This window comes from Gadus macrocephalus, chromosome 10, assembly GCF_031168955.1.
Source record: "Gadus macrocephalus chromosome 10, ASM3116895v1".
Classification (NCBI taxonomy): domain Eukaryota; kingdom Metazoa; phylum Chordata; class Actinopteri; order Gadiformes; family Gadidae; genus Gadus; species Gadus macrocephalus.
In genome coordinates, this window is record NC_082391.1 from 14,286,532 (window position 1) to 14,304,353 (window position 17,822).

Here is a 17,822-nt window from a genome sequence, read left to right on the forward strand (position 1 = left end):
ACAATGTTTGCAGTAATAAATGATGTCCTCGTTCATACAACGTAACATGTTTACAAAATAATCCTCCATCCAAGGCCAAGGATCTTGCTGAAAATAACCAAATAGTCCACATCCCAAATCTAGCACCGGGAGCTGTTCACTTGTGCAGCTCGTGGCTTCCACTCTGAGCTAGCACTGCAGTGGTTGTGGCCTCATAAGACGTGTTCAAATGGTGAAAAGCGACTCTGTACGCAAAAAGCACGCCTCTTACATCCTCACATATTCTACTGGAAATCGTATTTCCGTTCTTGTATTCAATGAAACCTCACTTGATTTCAAAGTCACACTTTCCCATACAATCGTCCAACAAAGCAAACAGAAATAATGATATTATCATTAAATATTGTTTTCCTAAATTATAGCATGTGACTGTAGGCCTACTGAGGCTGCCTCTTTAGTGTAATTTATTTGGAACCACTAAAAAATGTTTTTTTTTGCCTTTGCGCCTGTCAAATTGATGGATAAATACAAGTCAATGACATTGATTATTCTCAAAAATGAAATGAATAAAATGGTTTAAAGAGGTAGAAATCACCAGATGAACACATGAATTGTTTGTCGCAGTCCTCACCTGCAGCGTGGAGGGTGCTGAGCCGCTCGTCTCTGTGAGGCCAGTGCTCCGTGGTAAACTGGACACTATGTACCTGGAGCCCTTTGGCGCTGGCTGTCTAACCACCAGCTTCCCTTTCCTGGTCTCCGCTAGAAACATGCTGTACCAGTAGGCATCGTTGGACACCAGAGTGGAATCTGCAAAAGAGTTCCTCTCACTGACCACACTGTTCCTGCAGGGAGGAGCAGCTTTGCTGGACTTGGGTTTCTGACACTTGAGAACGATGGTGACCAATATGGTGATCAACAAGAGGAAGGACACCGAGCCCAGGCCGATGACCAGATACAGATTCAAGTCTGAAAAGATGTCGTACTCTAGGGGCACTTCGGTCATGTCTGAGTAGGCCTTGACCGCGGTCTCCACTGTGGACAGCTTGATGGTAACGGTAGCAGAGAGAGCGGGCTCTCCGTTGTCCTTGGCAACCACAACAAGCCGTTGGAGACGGGGGTCTCTGTAACTGAACATTCTCATGGTCCGGATCTCTCCGTTGTACTGGTCCAGACTGAACAAGGTGGCGTCCGTCACCTGTAGAAACTGGTAGGTAATCCTTGAGTTCAACACAGAGTCACCGTCGATAGCAATCACCTTGGAAACCAGAGAGCCTTTGTCGGTGGATCTGGGGATCTTCTCCTCCACCACTGAGCCGTGAGCGCGCCATGGGGACACGATGACTGGAGTGTTGTCATTCTGGTCCACAATAATGATGTGGACAGTCACATTACTGCTGAGTGGAGGAACACCAGAGTCTCTGGCCTCAATGTGGAAAAGAAACTCCTTCTCAATCTCATGGTCAAACGTCTTCAGAGCATAGAGTTTACCATTCTCTGGGCTAATGGAGAACAGCATGGACATGGAGGTGTTGGCTATCTCCCTCTCTATGATGAAATACACTAGATACTGGTTTTCATGGAGATCTGGGTCGTAAGCAGTAAGAGTATCTAGCAAGGCTCCAGGAGCATTATTCTCCATCACACGAATAGTATAGAAAGACTGTGGGAACTGGGGGACATTATCATTAACATCCAGTAGCTCTAAAGTCATGGTTTCATTATCAGATAATGGAGGAGAACCGCGGTCTGTAACTGTAAATGTTATTTCGTATTCAGGAGCTTTTTCTCTGTCCAGTGATTCAGAGACAACTAACTCAAAGAAATTACCTGACGATTCCTTTAGTTTAAACGGTAAATTAGCTGGAATTGTAAGATCAATTTTACCATTATCACCAGAATCCTTATCACTGACACTAACAACTGCTATTACAGTGCCTAATTCAGCATTCTCCTTGATGGGACTCTGAAAGGATTTAATAGATATCTCTGGGTGATTGTCGTTCATGTCTTCGACTAATATTCTTATTTTGCACTGTCCTGATAAGGCGTTTGCCCCTTTATCTATAGCTCTGATTTCCATGTCATAAATCCTGAAATCCTCATAGTTTAACATGCCTTTCACAGTGAGCTCTCCGTTTGATGGATTTAAATTAAACATTTCTTGGGTTTTCTCGGAGGTATAGAGACTATACGAGTACTTTATGTCAGCGTTTGATCCCTCGTCTAAGTCTGTTGCATTCAGTTGAAGGACGAGGCTTCCGATCGGAGAGTTTTCCATAACCTTAAGGTCATATTCCTCCTTGTCGAATGTAGGGGTGTTGTCGTTAATGTCCAGGACATGAACAATCACGCTGGCAGTGCCGGAGCGGGTCGGTGTTCCGCCGTCCACCGCGCTGAGAACTAAATGATGAACGGCGGTCTTCTCTCGGTCCAAAGTCTTTTTCAAGATTAAGTCAGCAGACTTTGACCCATCCCTCCCAGTTTGTACCTCTATATTAAAATGTTCACTTTCACTTAAATAATACGTTTTGACTGAGTTCGTTCCAACATCGGGGTCTACTGCATTACTCAGGGAAAATCTTTCCCCTGCTGACGTCGACTCAGCTATGTCCAAACGTATTGCGTCTCTTCGGAATTGTGGGGCATTGTCGTTTATATCCAAAATTTCCAATTCTATATTAAACATTCGTAACGGACTTTCAAGTATGACCTCTAGTTTAAGATAGCAAGGAGATGTTTTTGCTTGGCAGATGTGTTCCCGGTCGATTTTCTCCACAATATACAGCTCGCCCGTCTCTTTGTTCACGTCAAAATATTTTTTGTTCGCCACAATATCCAGGCGCATCTTTCTTTCATTGAGCGTTTCCACATCCAAGTCCAGATCTGCGGCCAGATTCGCAACAACGGATCCTTCTTTCAATTCTTCGGATATAGAATAATGAGTCGCTGCATTTGATAATTGCCAAAGAGCGAACATAAGTATAGATTTCCAGACAAACCTTTGTCCCATTGTTTTAAGCCAATGCGAATCCATTTCTTGAATCAAGGTATATTTCACTTAAAAGCAAAAACAATATACCTGTTTTACCGTTTATGTTCGTTGTTTGTTCGAATATAATGCATCTGCTGAAAAATGAGTCATCACAGTAGGCCTATGTCCAGTCTTTCTGCTAAACCTGCAAGCATTGCTGCGGTCGAAGGGGCTGACAATATGAAAATGAGACGATATGCTACTCGAGCCCTTGGACGAGACAACAGCACCACATGTCGTACGACATCAGCCACTTCGCCCTCCATAAATACCTATCACTATAGTATACAAATATTATGAATCAAATGTAAATCAAGGATTTCTCTTTTTTTTAATTATGTTGTGATAGCCATTCTTACACATTCCCCTACAAGGGATTCTTATGGGTGGAATTGAAAGAGACTTTGCAATTTAAGTTCTCACCTGCAAAGTGAAATTTTAAATAGTGCATCGTAATTATCTATTAAAATTAATAAGAATAATACAATGAATTGTTTGATGCAGTCCTCATTAATATCCTCGTTGATACAACGTTATGCATAGGCCTACACCAAGGATCCTCCAATCTAAGCAATGGACCTTACACAAAACAAGAAAATAGTCCAAATCCCAATTCTAGCACCGTGAGCTGTTCACTTGCGCAGCTCGTGAGGTCCAGCCTGAGGATGTGCAGTGATGACTGTGACCTCATAAGACGTGTTCAAATGGTGAAAAGCGACTCTGTACGCAAAGAACATGCATGTACTTCCTCGAAGATAATACTGGAAAACGTATTTTGATCAATATCTTCAAAAAAAACTCACTTCATTTCAAAGTCACACTTTCCCAATCATTCATCCAAGAAAGCAAATGGAAAAAATGACTAGCAATAAATAATGGTTTGTTAAAAAAATAGTGCACATAATTGTAGTCTTTTTGTGCCACTTATTCTGAATGACTAAAAATGTAGTTACGTTTTGCATGTACACATGCCACAAAGATGGATAAAACAATTCAATGAAATCGATTAATTTCCAAACCAAAATGGATTAAATCTTAAACAGAGAAAGAAAAAAATTTAGCAATCACAAGATGAAAACATGAATCGTTTGCCCCAGTCCTCACCTGCAGCGTGGAGGGTGCTGAGCCGCTCGTCTCTGTGAGGCCAGTGCTCCGTGGTAAACTGGACACTATGTACCTGGAGCCCTTTGGCGCTGGCTGTCTAACCACCAGCTTCCCTTTCCTGGTCTCCGCTAGAAACATGCTGTACCAGTAGGCATCGTTGGACACCAGAGTGGAATCTGCAAAAGAGTTCCTCTCACTGACCACACTGTTCCTGCAGGGAGGAGCAGCTTTGCTGGACTTGGGTTTCTGACACTTGAGAACGATGGTGACCAATATGGTGATCAACAAGAGGAAGGACACCGAGCCCAGGCCGATGACCAGATACAGATTCAAGTCTGAAAAGATGTCGTACTCCAGGGGCACTTCGGTCAGGTCCGAGTAGGCCTTGACCGCGGTCTCCACTGTGGACAGCTTGATGGTAACGGTAGCAGAGAGAGCGGGCTCTCCGTTGTCCTTGGCAACCACAACAAGCCGTTGGAGACGGGGATCTCTGTAACTGAACATTCTCATGGTACGGATCTCTCCGTTGTACTGGTCCAGACTGAACAAGGTGGCGTCCGTCACCTGTAGAAACTGGTAGGTAATCCTTGAGTTCAACACAGAGTCGCCGTCGATAGCAATCACCTTGGAAACCAGAGAGCCTTTGTCGGTGGATCTGGGGATCTTCTCCTCCACCACTGAGCCGTGAGCGCACCATGGGGACACTATGACTGGAGTGTTGTCATTCTGGTCCACAATAATGATGTGGACAGTCACATTACTGCTGAGTGGAGGAACACCAGAGTCTCTGGCCTCAATGTGCAAAAGAAACTCCTCCTCAATCTCATGGTCAAACGTCTTCAGAGCATAGAGTTTACCATTCTCTGGGCTAATGGAGAACAGCATGGACATGGAGGTGTTGGCTATCTCCCTCTCTATGATGAAATACACTAGATACTGGTTTTCATGGAGGTCTGGGTCGTACGCAGTGAGAGATTCTAGCAAAGCTCCAGGAGCATTATTCTCCATCACACGTATAGTATAGAAAGACTGAGGGAACTGGGGGACATTATCATTAACATCCAGTAGCTCTAAGGTCATGGTTTCATTATCAGATAATGAAGGAGAACCTCTGTCTGTAACTGTAAATGTTATTTCGTATTCAGGAGCCTTTTCTCTGTCCAGCGATTCAGAGACAACTAACTCAAAAAAATTCCCAGCCGATTCCTTTAGTTTAAATGGTAAATTAGCTTGAATTGTAATATCAATTTGACCATTATCACCAGAATCCTTATCACTTATACTAACAACTGCTATTACAGTGCCTAATTCAGCATTCTCCTTGATGGGACTCAGAAATGATTTTATAGATATCTCTGGGTGATTGTCGTTCATGTCTTCGACTAAAATTCTTATTTTGCATTGTCCTGATAAAGCGTTTGCCCCTTTATCCATGGCTATGATTTCCATATCATAAATCCTGAAATCCTCATAGTTTAACATGCCTTTTACAGTAAGCTCTCCGTTGGAAGGATTTATATTAAACATTTCTTGGGTTTTCTCTGAGGTGTAGAGACTATACGAGTACGTTATGTCAGCGTTTGAACCCTCGTCTGAGTCTGTAGCATTCAGTTGAAGGACGAGGCTTCCAATCGGAGAGTTTTCCATAACCTTAATGTTATATTCCTCCTTGTAGAAAGTAGGAGTGTTGTCGTTAATGTCCAGGACATGAACAATCACGCTGGCAGTACCGGAGCGGGTCGGTGTACCGCCGTCCACCGCGCTGAGAACTAAATGATGAACGGCCTGCATCTCTCGGTCCAAAGCCTTTTTCAATATTAAGTCAGCAAACTTTGATCCATCTCTCCCAGTTTGTACCTCGATATTAAAATGTTCGCTTTCACTTAAATGGTACGTTTTGACTGAGTTCGTTCCAATATCGGGATCGACTGCATTGCTCAGCGAAAATCTTTCCCCTGCTGACGTCGACTCGGCTATGTCCAAATGTATTGCGTCTCGTCGGAATTGAGGTGCATTGTCATTCATATCTAAAATTTCCAATTCAATATTAAAAATTCGTAAGGGATTTTCAAGTATGACCTCTAGCTTCAAATAACAAGAACTAGTCGATTTTGTGGTGCAAATATGTTCCCTGTCGATTTTCTCCACAATATACAGCTCGCCAGTCTCTTTGTTCACATCCAAATATTTTTTGTTCGCCACAATATCCAGGCGCATCTTTCTTTCACTGAGCGTTTCTACATCCAAATCCAGATCTTCGGCCAGATTGGCAACAACGGATCCTTCTTTCATTTCTTCAGGAATTGAATAATGCGATGCGCCAGATGACAAGTGTAAAAGAGCGATGAAAACAATGGAGCTCCTGACGTACCATTTTCCTAGCCGTACTGTATCTGAATCCATTGTGTGATAATCCATTTTTCCCGATACAATGTATATACTTTTTAATTTCCAAGGTCCCAGATCAAACGTTTGTTTTGTTATATTTCTAAATTGTTGTATGAGGACGAATCAAAAACGCGTGCAGGCCAATATTTCGCAGAATACACCCTCCTTCTCCCAGACATCCAGGCTGACTGCACATAAACGACTTCTGACACCCGAGTGTTTAAACGAGAGAACAGCACCACACTTTGGCTGAATTGCAAAACCAACACATGGCCAAGCACATCCTGGTAACTTGTTTTGCATGCATTAGAAATGATTATCTGAAAAACAGAATAACGTTGAGGCCCAGATCAGAAGCCAAATTAGTGACCACTACTTTCCTCCATTCCCTCGTCTATTGAATAGTGAGTCACTGCATCTACGGATTTCAATGAAGCAAATTAAATACAAATCAACACATAGTGAGTCCAGCTCCTGATTTTACGTTTCACCTCCATCGTTTTAGGAAACAGATTATCTCCTGTAACCTTTGCACATTGGCCCATAGTAGCGATGGCCGCTGTGATACAACGTGATGCGTAAACAAAATAATCCTCCAAACTAAGCCAGAGGTCTGAAACAAAACAACAAAACAGTCCGCATTCAAATTCTAGCACCGGGAGCTGTTCACTTGCGCACTCTGAGGTAGTGCAGTGGTGACTGTGACCTCATAATACGTTCAAAATGTGAACACCGACTCCTCTCGCAAGGAACACGCATGTAAGTTTAACAGAGTTCAAAATGTAGTGTATTATTGTATAGGATTTTCGCCAAAATAAAACTGCCTTGTTTAATAAGTGTGAATGGGAGCCACCCGTGGCCATATGGTGTACTGCAGATCTGTTGCGTTTAGTCCTGTGCTGCTTTCCTACTCGATCAGAGAAGCCTATGCTTTTGATCTGATGCTGTATGTGTACACCAAAGCCTGATAGCAATGTTTTGATTTATTTTCTAAAGGAAAATAAAAGTAAGAAAATTCAACAGTTTCGCCTCCGTCTCCCTGATGCTTGACCATCGTAACATAGGTAAATCCTCACAGATATTACTGCAGTGCAAATCATATTTAGATGACTATTTTCAACAAAACCTCACTTGATTTCAAAGTCACACTTTCCGAATGTTTCGTCCAGCAAAGCAAAAGGAAATGCTGATCAACAAGAAATAATGGTTGGTTAAAAAAAGAGCGTGTATATTTAAGAGTAGTGATTTGTTTAATTTAGTGTTAATCATTTTGAACAACTAAAAAAATAGAGGGTGAGGTTTTGCATGATCCCATGTCACAATGATAGATAAAACTATTCAATGAAGTAGATTATTTCCAAACGAAAAGGATCAAATAGTTTGCAGAGCTAGAATATATGTTAGAAATCCCCAGATGAACACATGAATCGTTAGACACAGTCCTCACCTGCAGCGTGGAGGGTGCTGAGCCGCTCGTCTCTGTGAGGCCAGTGCTCCGTGGTAAACTGGACACTATGTACCTGGAGCCCTTTGGCGCTGGCTGTCTAACCACCAGCTTCCCTTTCCTGGTCTCCGCTAGAAACATGCTGTACCAGTAGGCATCGTTGGACACCAGAGTGGAATCTGCAAAAGAGTTCCTCTCACTGACCACACTGTTCCTGCAGGGAGGAGCAGCTTTGCTGGACTTGGGTTTCTGACACTTGAGAACGATGGTGACCAATATGGTGATCAACAAGAGGAAGGACACCGAGCCCAGGCCGATGACCAGATACAGATTTAAGTCTGAAAAGATGTCGTACTCCAGGGGCACTTCGGTCATGTCCGAGTAGGCCTTGACCGCGGTCTCCACTGTGGACAGCTTGATGGTAACGGTAGCAGAGAGAGCGGGCTCTCCGTTGTCCTTGGCAACCACAACAAGCCGTTGGAGACGGGGATCTCTGTAACTGAACATTCTAATGGTCCGGATCTCTCCGTTGTACTGGTCCAGACTGAACAAGGTGGCGTCCGTCACCTGTAGAAACTGGTAGGTAATCCTTGAGTTCAACACAGAGTCGCCGTCGATAGCAATCACCTTGGAAACCAGAGAGCCTTTGTCGGTGGATCTGGGGATCTTCTCCTCCACCACTGAGCCGTGAGCGCGCCATGGGGACACTATGACTGGAGTGTTGTCATTCTGGTCCACAATAATGATGTGGACAGTCACATTACTGCTGAGTGGAGGAACACCAGAGTCTCTGGCCTCAATGTGGAAAAGAAACTCCTTCTCAATCTCATGGTCAAACGTTTTGAGAGCATAGAGTTTACCATTCTCTGGGCTAATGGAGAACAGCATGGACATGGAGGTGTTGGCTATCTCCCTCTCTATGATAAAATACACTAGATACTGGTTTTCATGGAGGTCTGGGTCGTACGCAGTAAGAGTATCTAGCAAGGCTCCAGGAGCATTATTCTCCATCACACGTATAGTATAGAAAGACTGAGGGAACTGGGGGACATTATCATTAACATCCAGTAGCTCTAAAGTCATGGTTTCATTATCAGATAATGGAGGAGAACCTCTGTCTGTAACTGTAAATGTTATTTCGTATTCAGGAGCTTTTTCTCTGTCCAGCAATTCAGAGACAACTAACTCAAAGAAATTACCTGACGATTCCTTTAGTTTAAACGGTAAATTTCCTGGAATTGTAAGATCAATTTTACCATTTTCACCAGAATCCTTATCACTGATACTAACAACAGCTATTACAGTGCCTAATTCAGCATTTTCCTTGATGGGACTCTGAAAGGATTTAATAGATATCTCTGGATGATTGTCGTTCATGTCTTCGACTAAAATGCTTATTTTGCACTGTCCTGATAAAGCGTTTTCCCCTTTATCCATGGCTATGATTTCCATATCATAAATCCTGAAATCCTCATAGTTTAACATGCCTTTCACAGTAAGCTCTCCGTTTGATGGATTTATATTAAACATTTCTTGCGTTTTCTCTGAGGTGTAGAGACTATACGAGTACGTTATGTCAGCGTTTGAACCCTCGTCTGAGTCTGTAGCATTCAGTTGAAGGACGAGGCTTCCAATCGGAGAGTTTTCCATGACCTCAATGTTATATTCCTCCTTGTCGAATGTAGGAGTGTTGTCGTTAATGTCCAGGACATGAACAATCACGCTGGCAGTACCGGAGCGGGTCGGTGTACCGCCGTCAACCGCGCTGAGAACTAAATGATGAACGGCTTGCTGCTCTCTGTCCAAAGCCTTTTTCAAGATTAATTCAGCAAACTTTGACCCATCTCTCCCAGTTTGTAATTCGATATTAAAATGTTCGCTTTCACTTAAATAGTACGTTTTGACTGAGTTCGTTCCAACATCGGGGTCTACTGCATTACTAAGGGAAAACCGTTCCCCTGCTGACGTCGACTCGGCTATGTCCAAACGTATTGAGTCTCGTCGGAATTGTGGGGCATTGTCGTTTATATCTAAAATTTCCAATTCAATATTAAATATTCGTACGGGATTTTCAAGTATGACCTCTAGTTTAAGATAGCACAGAATAGATGTTTTGGTTGGGCAGATGTGTTCCCGATCGATTTTCTCCACAATGTACAGCTCGCCCGTCTCTTTGTTCACGTCAAAATATTTTTTGTTCGCTACAATATCCAGGCGCATCTTTCTTTTACTGAGCGTTTCCACATCCAAGTCCAGATCTGCGGCCAAATTAGCAACGACGGATCCTTCTTTCAATTCTTCGGATATAGAATAATGAGTCACTGCATTTGAAAATTGCCATAGAGCGAAAAAAAGTATATGGTTCCAGACATACCTTTGTCTCATTGTTGTAGCCCTATTCGAATCCATTTCTTGAATATAGGTATTATTTCAAGACAAAAACAATTTCCCCCTTTTACCGTTCGTGTTCGTTGTTTGTCCAAATACAATGTAAGCAGTAATCACAATATGTTCCGTCTTTCTGCCAAACCTGCAAGCATCGCTGCGGTCGAAGGGGCTGACAATTTTAAAATGCAAGGAGAGGCTACTCGAGCCCTTGAACGAGACCACAGTGCCACATGGCGTACTACATCAGCCACTTCACCCTCAATAAATACCTATCCCTGTAATATAACAATATTATGAATTCAAAATAAATCAAGGATTTTTTTTCTTTTTAATTAAAATGGATTAATATGAGTGGAATTGGAAAAGACTTGGCAATTGAGTTTCTTACCTGCTGAGTATAATTAAAAAAAACTATTACAATTCATCAGAATAATACATTGAATTACTTGATGCAGCCCTCATTGATGTCCTCGTTGATGCAACGCAATGCGTCTACAAAAAAATCCTCCAATTTAAGCCGAAGATCTTGCTGAAAATAACAAATAGTCCACATTCCAATTCTAGCACCTGAGCTGTTCACTTGCGCAGCTCGTGGCGTCCACTCTGAAGAAGTGTAGAGGTGACTGTCTGTGACCTCATGAGACGTGTTCATATGGTGAACAGCGACTCAAGACGCAAAGAGCACGCATTTACATCCTCAAATATTCTACTCGAAATCGTTTTCAAAGAAATCTCACTTGATTTCAAAGTCACACTTTCCCATATATTCGTTAAGCAAAGCAAGCGGAAATAATAATGTTATCAAAAAATAGTTGCTTCCTCGATTAAAGCATGTGATTGTACCGAGGCTTTTTCTCATTAGTGTAATTTATTTTGAACTACTAAAAACTGTTTAGTTTTGCATGTGCATATGTTAAAATCATGGATAAAAACAAGTCAATGACATTGATTATTCTCAAAAATGAAACGGATAAAATGGTTTAAAGAGCTAGAATCCCCCGATGAACACATGAATTGTTTGCCGCAGTCCTCACCTGCAGCGTGGAGGGTGCTGAGCCGCTCGTCTCTGTGAGGCCAGTGCTCCGTGGTAAACTGGACACTATGTACCTGGAGCCCTTTGGCGCTGGCTGTCTAACCACCAGCTTCCCTTTCCTGGTCTCCGCTAGAAACATGCTGTACCAGTAGGCATCGTTGGACACCAGAGTGGAATCTGCAAAAGAGTTCCTCTCACTGACCACACTGTTCCTGCAGGGAGGAGCAGCTTTGCTGGACTTGGGTTTCTGACACTTGAGAACGATGGTGACCAATATGGTGATCAACAAGAGGAAGGACACCGAGCCCAGGCCGATGACCAGATACAGATTTAAGTCTGAAAAGATGTCGTACTCCAGGGGCACTTCGGTCAGGTCTGAGTAGGCCTTGACCGCGGTCTCCACTGTGGACAGCTTGATGGTAACGGTAGCAGAGAGAGCGGGCTCTCCGTTGTCCTTGGCAACCACAACAAGCCGTTGGAGACGGGGGTCTCTGTAACTGAACATTCTCATGGTCCGGATCTCTCCGTTGTACTGGTCCAGACTGAACAAGGTGGCGTCCGTCACCTGTAGAAACTGGTAGGTAATCCTTGAGTTCAACACAGAGTCGCCGTCGATAGCAATCACCTTGGAAACCAGAGAGCCTTTGTCGGTGGATCTGGGGATCTTCTCCTCCACCACTGAGCCGTGAGCGCGCCATGGGGACACTATGACTGGAGTGTTGTCATTCTGGTCCACAATAATGATGTGGACAGTCACATTACTGCAGAGTGGAGGAACACCAGAGTCTCTGGCCTCAATGTGGAAAAGAAACTCCTTCTCAATCTCATGGTCAAACGTTTTGAGAGCATAGAGTTTACCATTCTCTGGGCTAATGGAGAACAGCATTGACATGGAGGTGTTGGCTATCTCCCTCTCTATGATAAAATACACTAGATACTGGTTTTCATGGAGGTCTGGGTCGTACGCAGTAAGAGTATCTAGCAAGGCTCCAGGAGCATTATTCTCCATCACACGTATAGTATAGAAAGACTGAGGGAACTGGGGGACATTATCATTAACATCCAGTAGCTCTAAAGTCATGGTTTCATTATCAGATAATGGAGGAGAACCTCTGTCTGTAACTGTGAATGTTATTTCATATTCAGGAGCCTTTTCTCTGTCTAGCGCTTCAGAGACAACTAACTCAAAGAAATTACCTGACGACTCCTTTAGTTTAAACGGTAAATTAGCTTGAACTGTAAGATCAACTTGACCATTATCACCAGAATCCTTATCACTTATACTAACAACTGCTATTACAGTGCCTAATTCAGCATTCTCCTTGATGGGACTCTGAAAGGATTTAATAGATATCTCTGGGTGATTGTCGTTCATGTCTTCTACTAACATTTTTATTTTGCACTGTCCTGATAGTGCGTTTGCCCCTTTATCCATAGCTATGATTTCCATGTCATAAATCCTGAAATCCTCATAGTTTAACATGCCTTTTACAGTGAGCTCTCCGTTAGATGGATTTATATTAAACATTTCTTGCGTTTTCTCTGAGGTGTACAGACTATACGAGTACGTTATGTCAGCGTTTGAACCCTCGTCTAAATCGGTTGCATTCAGTTGAACGACGAGGCTTCCAATCGGAGAGTTTTCCATGACTTTTATGTTATATTCCTCCTTGTGGAATGTAGGAGTGTTGTCGTTAATGTCCAGGACGTGAACAATCACGCTGGCAGTACCGGAGCGGGTCGGTGTACCGCCGTCAACCGCGCTGAGAACTAAATGATGAACGGCCTGCTTCTCTCGGTCCAAAGCCTTTTTTAAGATTAATTCTGCAAACTTTGACCCATCCCTACCAGTTTGTACCTCGATATTAAAATGTTCGCTTTCACTTAAATAGTACGTTTTGACTGAGTTCGTTCCAACATCGGGGTCTACTGCATTGCTCAAAGAGAATCTTTCCCCTGCTGTCGTCGACTCGGTTATGTCCAAACGTATTGAGTCTCGACGGAATTGAGGGGCATTGTCGTTTATATCCAAAATTTCCAATTCAATATTAAATATTCGTACGGGATTTTCAAGTATGATTTCTAGCTTTAAATAGCATGAAATAGACGATTTTGTGTTGCAAATATGTTCCCTGTCGATTTTCTCCACAATATACAGTTCGCCAGTCTCTTTGTTCATCTCCAAATATTTTTTGCTCGCCACAATATCCAGGCGCATCTTTCTTTCACTGAGCGTTTCCACATCCAGGTCCAAATCTGCGGCCAGATTGGCAACAACGGATCCTTCTTTCATTTCTTCAGGAATTGAATAATGCGATACGCCAGATGAAAAGTGTAAAAGAGCGATGAAAACAATGGAGCTCCTGACGCACCTTTTTCCTAGCCGTAGTGTATCTGAATCCATTGTGGGATAATCCATTTTTCCCGATACAATGCATATACTTTTTAATTTCCAAGGTCCCAGATCCAACGTTTGTTTTGCTATAGATATAAATTGTTGTATGAGGACGAATCAAAAACGCGTGCAGGGCAATATTTCGCCGAATACACCCTCCTTCTCCCAGACATCCAGGCTGACTGCACATAAACGACTTCTGACACCCGAGTGTTTAAACGAGAGAACAGCACCACACTACGGCTGAATTGCAAATCAAACACATGGCCAAGCAAATCCTGGTAACTATTTTTGCATAGATAACATGTGATTATCTGAAACACAGAATAACGTTGAGGCCCAGATCAGAAGCCAAATTAGTGACCAGTACTTTCCTCCAATCCATCGTCTATTGAATAGACGATGAGTCACTGCATCTATGGATTTCAATGAAGCAAATTAAATACAAATCAACACATACTGAGTCCAGGTCTTGATTTTCCATCGTTTTAAGAAACAGATTATCTCCTGTAACCTTTGCACATTGGCCCATAGTAGCGATGGCCACATTGATGCGTAGGCCTACATAACATAATTCTCCAAACTAAGCCAGAGATCTGACACAAAGCAACAGAACAGTCCACGTTCAAATTCTAGCACCGGGAGCTGTTCACTTGCGCACTCTGAGGTAGTGCAGTGGTGACTGTGACCTCATAATACGTTCAAAATTGTGAACACCGACTCCTTTCGCAAGGAACACGTAAGTAAATCCTCACAGATATTACTGTAAATTGTATTTGGATTACTATTTTCAACAAAACCTCACTTGATTTCAAAGTCACACTTTCCCAATGATTCATCCAACAAAGCAAAAGGAAATGATGATCAACAAGAAATAATGTTTAGTTAAAAAAAGAGTGCATATTTAACAGTACTGATTTGTTTACTATAAAGTCAGTTATTTTGAACAACTAAAAATTAAGTTATGTTTTGCATGATCAGATGTCACAATGATGGATAAAACTATTCAATGAAATCGATACATTTCCAACCGAAAAGGATCAAATAGTTTGCAGAGCCAGAATATATGTTAGAAATCACCAGATGAACACATGAATCGTTTGCCGCAGTCCTCACCTGCAGCGTGGAGGGTGCTGAGCCGCTCGTCTCTGTGAGGCCAGTGCTCCGTGGTAAACTGGACACTATGTACCTGGAGCCCTTTGGCGCTGGCTGTCTAACCACCAGCTTCCCTTTCCTGGTCTCCGCTAGAAACATGCTGTACCAGTAGGCATCGTTGGACACCAGAGTGGAATCTGCAAAAGAGTTCCTCTCACTGACCACACTGTTCCTGCAGGGAGGAGCAGCTTTGCTGGACTTGGGTTTCTGACACTTGAGAACGATGGTGACCAATATGGTGATCAACAAGAGGAAGGACACCGAGCCCAGGCCGATGACCAGATACAGATTTAAGTCTGAAAAGATGTCGTACTCCAGGGGCACTTCGGTCAGGTCCGAGTAGGCCTTCACCGCGGTCTCCACTGTGGACAGCTTGATAGTAACGGTAGCAGAGAGAGCAGGCTCTCCGTTGTCCTTGGCAACCACAACAAGCCGTTGGAGACGGGGGTCTCTGTAACTGAACATTCTCATGGTCCGGATCTCTCCGTTGTACTGGTCCAGACTGAACAAGGTGGCGTCCGTCACCTGTAGAAACTGGTAGGTAATCCTTGAGTTCAACACAGAGTCGCCGTCGATGGCAATCACCTTGGAAACCAGAGAGCCTTTGTCGGTGGATCTGGGGATCTTCTCCTCCACCACTGAGCCGTGAGCGCGCCATGGGGACACTATGACTGGAGTGTTGTCATTCTGGTCCACAATAATGATGTGGACAGTCACATTACTGCTGAGTGGAGGAACACCAGAGTCTCTGGCCTCAATGTGGAAAAGAAACTCCTTCTCAATCTCATGGTCAAACGTCTTCAGAGCATAGAGTTTACCATTCTCTGGGCTAATGGAGAACAGCATGGACATGGAGGTGTTGGCTATCTCCCTCTCTATGATGAAATACACTAGATACTGGTTTTCATGCAGATCTGGGTCATAAGCAGTAAGAGTATCTAGCAAGGCTCCAGGAGCATTATTCTCCATTACACGAATAGTATAGAAAGACTGAGGGAACTGGGGGACATTATCATTAACATCCAGTAGCTCTAAGGTCATGGTTTCATTATCAGATAATGGAGGAGAACCTCTGTCTGTAACTGTGAATGTTATTTCGTATTCAGGAGCTTTTTCTCTGTCCAGCGATTCAGAAACAATTAACTCAAAGAAATTACCTGACGATTCCTTTAGTTTAAACGGTAAATTTGTTGGAATTGTAAGATCAATTTGACCATTATCACCAGAATCCTTATCACTGATACTAACAACTGCTATCACAGTGCCTAATTCAGCATTCTCCTTGATAGGACTCTGAAAGGATTTAATTGATATTTCTGGGTGATTGTCGTTCATGTCCTCAACTAAAATTCTTATTTTGCATTGTCCTGATAAGGAGTTTGCCCCTTTATCCATGGCTAAGATTTCCATGTCATAAATCCTGAAATCCTCATAGTTTAATATGCCTTTTACAGTAAGCTCTCCGTTAGATGGATTTATACTAAATGTTTCTTGGGTTTTCTCTGAGGTGTAGAGACTATAAGAGTACGTTATGTCAGCGTTTGAACCCTCGTCTATGTCTGTGGCATTCAGTTGAACGACGAGGCTTCCAATCGGAGAGTTTTCAATAACCTTAATGTTATATTCCTCCTTGTCGAAGGTAGGAGTGTTGTCGTTAATGTCCAGGACATGAACAATCACGCTGGCTGTACCGGAGCGGGTCGGTGTACCGCCGTCAACCGCGCTGAGAACTAAATGATGAACGGCCTGCTTCTCTCGATCCAAAACCTTTTTCAAGATTAAGTCAGCAAACTTTGACCCATCCCTCCCAGTTTGTACTTCAATATTAAAATGTTCGCTTTCACTTAAGTAGTACGTATTGACTGAGTTCGATCCAATATCGGGGTCTACTGCATTGCTCAGGGAAAACCTTTCCCCTGCTGACGTCGACTCGGCTATGTCCAAACGTATTGCGTCTCTTCTAAATTGTGGGGCATTGTCATTTATATCCAAAATCTCCAATTCGATGTTAAACATTCGTAACGGATTTTCAAGTATGACCTCTAGTTTTAGATAGCAGAGAATAGATGTCTTGGATGGGCAGATGTGTTCCCTGTCGATTTTCTCCACAATATACAGCTCGCCCGTCTCTTTGTTCACGTCCAAATATTTTTTGTTCGCCACAATATCCAGGCGCATCTTTCTTTCACTGAGCGTTTCTACATCCCAGTCTAGATCTGCGGCCAGATTGGCAACAACGGATCCTTCTTTCAATTCTTCGGATATAGAATAATGAGTCGCTGCATTTGATAATTGCCAAAGAGCGAACAAAAGTATAGATTTCCAGACATACCTTTTTCTCATTGTTGTAGGCCTATGAAAATCCAGCTTGATCGACATATATTTAAATTAATAGCAAAAATAATTTCCCCGTTTTACAGTTTGTTTGCGTTGTTTGTCCAAATACAATGAATCTGCGGAAAAAGGAGCAATCACAATGTGTCCCGTCTTTCTGCCAACCCTGCAAGCATCGCTGCGGTCGAAGGGGCTGACTAATTGAGAATGCAAGGACAGGCTACTCAAGCCCTTGGATGAGACAACAGTGCCACATGGCGTACTACATCAGCCACTTCGTCCTCAAAAAATAAATGTCACAGGCTAACACTATTATGAATTAAATATAAATCAAGGATTTTTCTTTTTTAAATTACGATGGATTCATATTAGGGAAAATAAAAGAGACTCCGCCATTGAAGTTCTCATCTGCAGAGTAGGCTACAACTAAAAAATATGTATGATAATAATCTATTGCAATTAATCATAATAATACAATTAATTGTATTGTGCAGTCCTCATTAATGTCCTCGTTGATGCAACGTTTCGATACACAAAATAATCCTCCAATCTACGCCAGATATCTTGCACA

General features: G+C 42.8%; 5 protein-coding genes across 5 annotated transcripts; all 5 read right to left on the minus strand.

Annotated features, from left to right (window-relative positions):
- Window positions 1-191: 191 nt before the first annotated feature.
- Window positions 192-3,200, minus strand: LOC132466525 (protocadherin alpha-C2-like). Its single transcript, XM_060063777.1, has 2 exons — window positions 575-3,200; window positions 192-224 (listed from the first exon to the last, which is right to left on the minus strand). Exons 1-2 carry the CDS (start codon window positions 3,011-3,013, stop codon window positions 192-194), a joined length of 2,472 nt encoding a protein of 823 aa, XP_059919760.1. The 5' UTR covers window positions 3,014-3,200.
- Window positions 3,201-3,584: 384 nt separating this feature from the next.
- Window positions 3,585-7,664, minus strand: LOC132465830 (protocadherin alpha-C2-like). The gene has a single exon (XM_060062667.1). The coding sequence runs from the start codon at window positions 6,530-6,532 to the stop codon at window positions 4,046-4,048; it is 2,487 nt and encodes an 828-aa protein (XP_059918650.1). The 5' UTR covers window positions 6,533-7,664; the 3' UTR covers window positions 3,585-4,045.
- Window positions 7,665-7,789: 125 nt separating this feature from the next.
- On the minus strand, window positions 7,790-10,596 carry LOC132465829 (protocadherin alpha-C2-like). The gene has a single exon (XM_060062666.1). The coding sequence runs from the start codon at window positions 10,353-10,355 to the stop codon at window positions 7,854-7,856; it is 2,502 nt and encodes an 833-aa protein (XP_059918649.1). The 5' UTR covers window positions 10,356-10,596; the 3' UTR covers window positions 7,790-7,853.
- A 192-nt stretch (window positions 10,597-10,788) lies between these two features.
- On the minus strand, window positions 10,789-13,771 carry LOC132466527 (protocadherin alpha-C2-like). The gene has a single exon (XM_060063778.1). It carries the CDS (start codon window positions 13,769-13,771, stop codon window positions 11,315-11,317), a length of 2,457 nt encoding a protein of 818 aa, XP_059919761.1. The 3' UTR covers window positions 10,789-11,314.
- Window positions 13,772-14,745: 974 nt separating this feature from the next.
- LOC132465832 (protocadherin beta-16-like) lies at window positions 14,746-17,473 on the minus strand. Its single transcript, XM_060062670.1, has one exon. The coding sequence runs from the start codon at window positions 17,294-17,296 to the stop codon at window positions 14,765-14,767; it is 2,532 nt and encodes an 843-aa protein (XP_059918653.1). The 5' UTR covers window positions 17,297-17,473; the 3' UTR covers window positions 14,746-14,764.
- Between the last annotated feature and the right edge of the window lie 349 nt (window positions 17,474-17,822).